Source organism: Octodon degus, unplaced genomic scaffold, assembly GCF_000260255.1.
Source record: "Octodon degus isolate 3935 unplaced genomic scaffold, OctDeg1.0 scaffold00393, whole genome shotgun sequence".
In the NCBI taxonomy this organism is placed as follows: domain Eukaryota; kingdom Metazoa; phylum Chordata; class Mammalia; order Rodentia; family Octodontidae; genus Octodon; species Octodon degus.
In genome coordinates, this window is record NW_004524969.1 from 185,174 (window position 1) to 193,637 (window position 8,464).

The window sequence follows — 8,464 nt, forward strand, 5'->3', positions numbered from 1 at the left end:
GGTGGATGGATGCATGGGTAGATGGATAGGTGGATGAGTAGATGGAAGGATGGATGGGTGGATGAATGGGTAGATGGCTGGCTGGATGGGTGGCGTTCTTATTCTTTACTACACAGTGTCCTAAGGTTTCATGATGCAAGTCCCCACACAGGGCCTCTGCCTGGCTCTTGGTCAGACAGTGAGTGGCCATGAACTCACACATCCTCAGGAGGAACAAAGTAGCAGCAAGAGAGGAGAGGGAGGGGTGAAGGGTAACAGGGTGTAGACGTGACTTGGATGTAGGAACTCCTAGCCAGGTCTGAAAAACAACTCGTCAGTCAGATCTGACCAAAATGGTCAGTGCAGAGCCCAGCCAGGAGTTATCAGACTTCCAAGTGCTCAGAAGCTGTCAGTTGGGCCTTCAATAGGAAGAAGTCTCCCTATTTTTAAATATTGGCAGCCAACTGAGGTTTCAGATCAGCTCCCAGCACTCAGCCCAGCAGCAGAGCACATCTGTGAAGCACACCCATCTCACAGCCGGGGGACTGGGCCAGGGGCTCCGCCTCCCTGAGCCTCGCTTTCCTCAGCCCTGCAGGAAGGTGGCAGCCACCTTGCAGGACGGATAAGGTCAGGGCATCACCCCTGGGGGCTTGGTGCATGGCTAGGAAAACAGGACGAAGGGACAGAAGGGAAGAAGGGTGAAAGCAGAAAGCTAGGGCTGGAGAGGTGGCCACCCTGCCTGCACAGGGCATGAAGAAACGCTGGCACTGAGGGGAGGGTGACAGCAGCACCTTGGGAACTGAGGGACCTGGCACAAGAGGAGGGGACCACGATGGAAAATGAGGCGGCAAGGCCTAGAGAGAAGTGGTGGGGGAGGGGCATCCAGGCAGGAGCAACAGGGCACTGCAAGGGGGCAGGGACCTGAGGAGACAAGAGGAGGGGACCTGGTGGGGAACAAAGGTCCCGGCGGAAAGCATCAGTAAGAGGCAGAAGCCAGAGGCCCAGGGAGCTGGGTGCAAACAGGAGGAAGGGAAGGTGCAGGGACCCAGGATGCCTTGGAGTCGCAGCTCCTGGAGTCCAAGGCAGAGGCCAGCTTGGGCAACCCAGCAAAACGTCACGTCAAAGAGGGGGGTGTGGTGGCGAGCACCTGTAATCGCAGCCCTCTGGAGGCTGAGGCGGGAGGGTGGCTGTGAATTTAAGGCCAGCCTGGACTGCACAGCCAAAGAAGGGGGTGCTACCTAATGAGGTGTTGCGGGGACGGGCGAGGGGAGGATGTGAGACCTGGAGACGGGGCGCGCGGTGCAGGGGCGCCAGGGCAGAGCAAGGGCAGGGGCTCGCTGGGGCTCCGCCCTACCTTCCAGGCAGCAGATGCGCCAGAGCCCCGAGTGCGTGAGGCCGCCCGGCTCCCTGCGCTCGGCCGCGCCCGGGCCTCGGTGCGGGCCGTCGTCTGCGGCGCCGGCCGTGAGGTTGGTGGTGTTGCACAGCAGCGCGCGCGTGTACAGCCAGTAGTCGGTGCTGATGGCGATGGTCATGAGGCCGAAGGCGGCGAAGGCGCCCACCGTGGTCAGCAGCACCTGCACGCCCTTCTCGCACCACAGGCCCCGTTCCTCGTTCCAGCGCTTCAGCGACTCCAGCTTGACCGCGGGCAGCCGGGGGGCCGCGGGCCACCACCGGGGGAGCGGCGGCGGGGCCAGGCCTGCGGCTGGGGGGGCGCAGCGCAGACGGAATCGGGGGGCCTGGCCGGGCCGGGAGGGGGGCGCAGAGGTGGCGGCGGCGGCGGCGGCGGCGGGGTCAGCGCGCGGCCATGCTGTCCGGCTGCGGGCAGGAGGGGGTCAGGCCAGAGGTTAACCGCGGCTCCCGGTCCATCTGAGCCCCTGGAGTCCCTGTGGCCTCCTCAGGAAAAGTCCCTCCCTGCCTCCCGAACTTTGCCTAGCAGCCCTAGGGCAGGAGTCCCCTCGCGAGCCCCTGTTCTGTCCAGCGGCGACGCGGGGTGTCTCCCCTACATCTTCCACTGAGGGAAATCAATCAGTGTTTCCTCGGCTTTAAAAAAACAGAGACTTCCCTCACGAGGGGCCCGCGGTGCAGGCACAGGCCTGGGCCCACACACTATACCGGGCCCCCAGCCCCCACAGAGCTTGCAGCCCAGCCTCGCAGGACTGACTTTCTTCCACCCGAGGACCCTGCTGAAGGGGCCGCGTCTGGCTCCGCCTCCACCCTTCTGGAAGGGTGTCCCCACCTGTACGCTCGCCCCCCACCTGGACATTCGCTGTCACCCACCCCTCGCCCCTGCTCTGTCTCTGACCCCAGGAGAACTCGGCACACTTAAGAACAAGCCTCCCGCACCCGGCCCCTGCTAGCTCTGTAACTTAGACGAACTCCTCCCAACCGTCTCTTTCTCCAGGAAGGAAAACCTCCTCGCTGCTCCCCGCATGCCGGCTCTCAGCAGTGGCTTCTTCCGGACCCCAACTTATCTCCGCGCACAAATGTCTGCACCCACCCGCGTCTGACCCGAGCTCCACAGCCGCCCAGGAATAAAGTCCCTCTGCTGCCTAGCAGGTCGCAGGGTCACACGGCCCTCAGAGCCCCTCGTCCTCGCCACACAGAAGGGCCGGGGATTCTGAATCTCCTCAACTTTTGTGAAGCCCAACCCTCCCTTCTGGGGACCAGGCACCATACACCCAGCAGCTCACATTCCTAGGTCTATGCACTCAGTTGGAGCTCCCAGCGCAGCCCCTTCTAGGGGGGACCCCCTCCCAGGCAAGGACCCGTCCTGGGAACGCCCCCTCCAGCTGGGGTCCTCCCCTGGGAGCTCCTCAACAGCCCCTACCTGCTCCCAGATTTGAAGTGGTTCCCCGGCTTGTAAGCCACTCAGAAAAACTGGATCCCCAAGACTTCCACTCTCTAACTCACCATGCTGGCGGGCCCCCATTTCCCCATTACCGGCTCCGCCTCACCCCACGGCTTTCTTGGCCGCATGTCTCTTACCTGTTCCCCCCACTTCCCAGACTTCTTCCCCAAAATCCTGACACAGTGAGGACACCAGAAGCCTTAGAGCAGGGGGGAGGCCACCAAAAGCCCCGTCCCAGAGCAGGGTGACCTTGGCCTCCCACTGCCTTGCATCCTCCGCCCCCATCCACTGGCCCCAGGTTGGGTTGCTCTCCGAGGGACTGCCAGGAAAGGTCGACGAGGGGGGTGTCTCCATGGCAACGAGCCTGGTGTCCCGAGCGCCCTGCCCCCTCCCACCACCTACACACAGCCCCTTCCTGGGCTGCTCCCCCCCCCAGCACCCGCACCCTGAGGGATGGACGTGGGTCCTGGCCTGCCTGCCCCGGCCCCCTCCTCGCTTTCTGACTTTCTTGCCTCTTGCTGTACTGTCTGTGCCGCTCAGGCCAGCTCGGCCCCTTCCACTGTCCTGACACATCTTGGCCACCTGCCTGGCAGGGTGAACCGGTGACCCCGCCTGCGCCCCCTCCTCCGCCGGCAAGGCCGCGACCTGGGCGCTGAGGGGAAAGGGCGAAGGGCCTGCCGTTCAGCACAGACGCGGGCTGCTCAGCACCGAGGGCAGTCTGTTTGGTTTTGGGGGCTCTTCCTGGAGCCCCTCGGCCCACAGCTGTGCAGGAAGAGAGAGGGACCCTCCTCTTGTGGAGCCTCCCGGAGAGGGATCAGCACCTCTCTCCGGAGGGACCAGACCTTTCCCCAGAACCAGGGGTCCCAGACCCTTCATTCCAATCCACCCACCTCCGATGAATGAAAAGATCAGTCTCACCTCTGGCAACGCTAGGTCAACTCTCCGATGCACTGGGGAGGACGTCCAGCCCCCCCTGCCGGCACCCCCCAGAAAAACCCCGGGGCTCCCAGTTCTCGCTGCGTCCCCCTCCCCCAGCAGCGAGGGACCCCGGCGTCCGACCTGGCTGGGGGTGGAGATGAGGAGGCGTTTGAGGAATGGGGGTGTCGGAAGGATGGGCGGCCGCGGGGCGGCTCTGAGCTTAGGCCCCCGGGATGAGGGTCCGGATTGGAAAAAAAAGGTGAGGAGACAATTTGGTTCCCGTGTCGCTGGGTAAAGTGCGGAGCTGGAGGACGAGAGGGAGGCGGAGGGATGGAGGGGGAGGGGAGCTCCGAGGATGGGGGAGCCTCGGAGAGCGGAGGGTGGGGGAAGGGAGAGATGGGGGCAGGGTCCGGGCGCAGAGGGAAGAGGGGAGCCGAGCCTAGAAACGAGGGACCCGGAGCCGGAGCGGGGGCGGAGGATGGGGGAGGCAGAGCCCGGAGCAGAAGGAAGTTGGACACAGACAGAGAAATCTCCAGAGAGCAAAGGGCCGAAGCCCCTGGCGGAGAGCGGAGACCTCGGGGTGCGGGGTGCGGGCGAGTGTCTGGGTGCGAGCAGCAGAAGGGAAGGGGCTCGGGACGGAGGCGCGGGGAGACAGATGGGACAGACAGATAGACAGCAGGGATGGAGGCTGGGGGAGAGGGCAGGCAAGCAGGCGGGAGGAATTGGGGGATCCGGCAAGGTCTGGGGAGAGCGAATGGGAGGGAGAAAACGAGGGCGATTTAGGGGAGGGGGCCCGGGGAGCAGAAGGTGCCTGGAGAAGGAAAGGAAAGAGAGAGCAGCGGATGGGGACCCTGAGGAGGGCAGACAGACCCAGAGCCGGCTGTGGGGTCCCAAGTACGCCCAGGCAATCAGAGATCAGGGGACCCCCAGCCCCTCCCCCATCCGCACCCCAGCCCCCAGAGCGCCCCACCCCCATTTCAGAGCCACCACCCCCACCCCCACTAGCCTCCGTCGCTTCAGCATCGCTTGCCGCCGCCGCCGCCGCCTCTTCCTGTCGTCATAGCAACAGGATCCAGGCGCCCGGCCAAGGCTGGCAGCGGCGGCCGGAAATGAGGGGAGGGCCTTTTCCGAAGGACCCCGGGGGCGGGGGGCACACTTGCCCCTTTCCCGAAATCTCAACTTCCCGGGGTCTTCCTGCCTTTGCCCCAAGTAGGCAAAGCAGAGAGCTCTTCCCAAATAAAATCCTACTGAACACGAGGGCAGCGAGCATTTTGAGTTTCACCAACACATCTTCCTCGTGCCCCCTTCCTACCCCGACCCCCAGCCTGGTGAGGGAGATCTAGCCCCCGCAGCAGGAGGCCGGCCGCCAGTCGGGGCCCAGATGGGTGGGAGAACTCACAACACTTGGAGGGCACAGGACCGTCAGTTCTAGAACCGACCTGCCTGCAGGGCAGGCAGAGAAGCCAGAGGTGGGAGAGCGGCCTGCTGCCACCGGCCACCGTGTGACCTTGGGCCAGGCTCTTCCTGTCTCCTGACTCGGCCTTCCCGGGTTTGGAGGAGACCAAGGCTGCCTGCACTTAAAGCAGAGCCCTGGAAGGGTGCGAGCGGTGGGCTTTATACACCGCTGGGGCAGCTTCTGCTGCAGGCTGTGTACCCCGCAGCCTTGGTGAAGCCAGGGAATGTGCACCTGGGCGTCGCGGCCCGGGTCCCAGGTGAGCAGGGCGGTCCTCGGCCCCAGCGCCAGTGGACAGAGGCCTATCTGCAGGCCGGGGAGGTGGTGGTCCGCAGCAGCTGGACTTTGAGTCCCGGGCCTCAGTCCTGCAGGGCAGGCTGGATGACCTGGGCCCCTGCTCCTCCACCTGCCATGCACAGTGCGGTTCCCAGCAACCTGGGGGATCCTTGGGTGTCTCTGCAGCTTGGTGCCTTCCCCCACTCCCTGTCCCGGACGAGAGGCTCCGAGGAAAGGGACCTCACTGCAGTCTCTGGGAGGAGACCTGCTTATTCTCCATGATCTGACCGGGATGGGGCAAGGCGGCAGGCAGTTTCCCCAGCTGCGTAGACTGAGCGCTTAACTTTCCAGGCAGAGCAACTGGCTGGCTGGCGCACAGGATCTCCCCAGCAGGGACTCTTGAATCAGCCCCCTTTCTTTCTTTCTTTCTTTCTTTCTTTCTTTCTTTCTTTCTTTCTTTCTTTCTTTCTTTCTTCCTTTTTGAGACAGGGTCTGACTCAGGCTGGCCTTGAACTTGCTTTGTAACCCAGACAGGCATCAAACGTGCAGAGCTCCTCCTACCTCAGCCTCACAAGTGCTGAGATGACAGATTTGCACCACAGTGCCCAGCTGACACCCATTTTAAAGATCTGGAAACTGAGGCCAAGAGAGGTAAGCACAGCATGCCAGGAAAGGGGTCTGTAGACACCAAAGATGAGACCTCGATGGTAAAATAAGCCCGGGCTTCTCAAACGTGCTGCGGCCAGCACGGGGCCTGGCTCATCCTCTGGTCTTCACGGCCTCCATCCTGTCCATGGCCAGGTACGAGGCCACCTCTGGCCTCCACCCACAGATGCCAGTAGCACCCCACAGCAGGACCCCCGAAAATGTCTCCAGAGGGTGCCAGTGTCCCGGGTTGAGAATCATTCCAGCAAATGAATCAGCAACGAGGGGGACATATTTTATTTTCATTTTAAATTAACATGTATTTCCTAAGCAAATCAATAGATGCTAAAGGTTTAAACAAGAAGCAGAAAAGAATAAAGGGTCCCCACGGGATTCCAAGAGGGCTCATTCAACCTGTTCTACCCTAACCCCCACTCCTTTTTTATGTGTTCTGCTGTTCGTTCTTTCCTCGCCTCGCCATTCCCAAGGGGCAGCAGTTATGCCCCTATGTGGCCACTTCACGTGCTTTCCCTGAGCCCCGGAGCAGCGAATCCACCCGAGCCCCACCCCAGCTTCCCGGCCTCCTCCAAGCAGCATGATTTCTTCCACGGGCCCATTCCAAAGTGGCATTAAGTGATACACAGTGACATCATGACTCCTTGTTGCGGTGACTAACGACAGCATATCTTTTCTTTAAAAAAAAAAAAAAAAGCTTTTTGAGATAAAATTCACATACCATACAATCCACCCACTCCTAGCGCATAATTCAATAGCTTTTAATTAGCACATAGTTCTGCTGTCATCAACTTGAGACCAACTTGAGGATGTTCTCATTTCTTGAAGATACCAGGCCTCGTCAGCCTTCAGTTTGGCCCTCCAACCTCCTCTGGCCCCGGCAGTCAATACACATTCTATCTGTGGATTACTCTAGACTTCCATGGGCGCACATGCTCATAGAACACAGGCCCTCGTGCCTGGTTTCTTCTGTGTGGCACTGTCTTCAAGGTTCTTCCACACTGTGGCGGTGCTTCATCCCTTTTCATGACTGAGTAATATTCCCTTTGTGTGGGCGGACCACATTTTGTTTATCCCCTTACCTGTCGGTGGCATTTGTGTTGCTTCTGCATTTCAGCTGCTGGGAATAATGCTGCTGCGAGCATGTGAGTTTTGCGTGGGTATTTGTTCTGCTCTCTTCTGGGTGAGTAAAGGGTCCTGATTTAATCTTTGTGAACAGCCGCTAGCGTGGGGAAGGGATCTTCAGAAGGAGCAGCTCCTCTGAGAAGTCCCTCCACCTTCACTGCTGCCTGTGGCAGTTGTTTTAAAATAACCCCCAAGGCTAGGTGTGGTGGTGCACACCTGTAATCCTAGTACTCTGGAGGCTGAGGCAGGAGGATCATCATAAGTTTGAGGCCACCCTGGGTACATAGTGAGTTCAAAGCCAACCTGTGTTATATACTGAGACTTTGTCTCAAAAAAACTAAGATGAAATAAAGCAACCTCCATCCAAGATTCCCATCTCTACCTGCACACTCAGGAGTGACCTGTCCTCCTGAGTGTGGGGACAGCTGTGAAGAGGCCAGGACACTGATCCCCACATAGGTAGGTGACAGCTGATATGAAGCTGACCAGAAAGGAGTGTCTGTGGTGGGCCAGGCCCTATCAGGCGAAGGCTGGGCAGATGGTCAGGGGTCAGGGGGTGGGGGGGACCTGCCACAGGGAGAAACTTGAACCCGGCAGACCAGTGAGCTAGTAATGTAGCTCTGGCCCTGGAGCTCAAGAAGAGTTGTTATGAAGCCCCCAGCACACCATAAGCGTGACAGTGACACAGAGCTGCTCAGTCGAGGCACCTTCATGCCCCTTTCCTGGGTCCCTTCATTCCCATTCCCATCTCAGGTTGGTGTTGTTTTGTTTTGTTTAGATAGGGTCCTGCCTTGTAGCCCAGGCTGGCTTAAGCTCAGGGCGGTCCTCCTTCCTCGGTCTCCTGAGTGCTGGGATCACAGGCGTGTGCGCCACATCCGGCCGTTAGTTGCACTTGCTCCTGCCTGGGCTGTGCCACCGGCCCATGCCCGACCTCCTCCTCCCTTTCCACGCCGCCTGGGAGGGCTCTGTTCTAGCAGAGCCCATGGCATCCCGGCTTCAGCTTCTCTAGTGTGAAACCTGAGGGTCTCTCTGACGAGGGGCACCGGCCTCCTGGGCCCCCAAGTCTGCTCCAGGCTGGGCTTGGGGCGTGCCCCCCACAAGCCCTTCTCACGCTGCGTGTGCAGCCTGGTTCTCTAGGCCACGCTGCCGCCTCAGGGTCCGGCTGGGGGGCCGGGTCAGTGTCGCTTCCCCTGAGGACCCCCCCC

The 8,464-nt window shown here is 60.8% G+C and overlaps 1 protein-coding gene across 1 annotated transcript in view; it reads right to left on the reverse strand.

Annotated features, from left to right (window-relative positions):
* Positions 1 to 3,181, reverse strand: part of Cacng8 (calcium voltage-gated channel auxiliary subunit gamma 8) — a 14,294-nt gene extending 11,113 nt beyond the window's left edge. The window contains exons 1-2 of the mRNA XM_023708550.1: positions 2,934 to 3,181; positions 1,334 to 1,794 (exon numbers count right to left, since the gene is read on the reverse strand). Coding sequence (XP_023564318.1) covers positions 1,334 to 1,794; positions 2,934 to 3,181 — 709 coding nt within the window. The remainder of the gene's footprint in view (positions 1 to 1,333; positions 1,795 to 2,933) is intronic.
* Between the last annotated feature and the right edge of the window lie 5,283 nt (positions 3,182 to 8,464).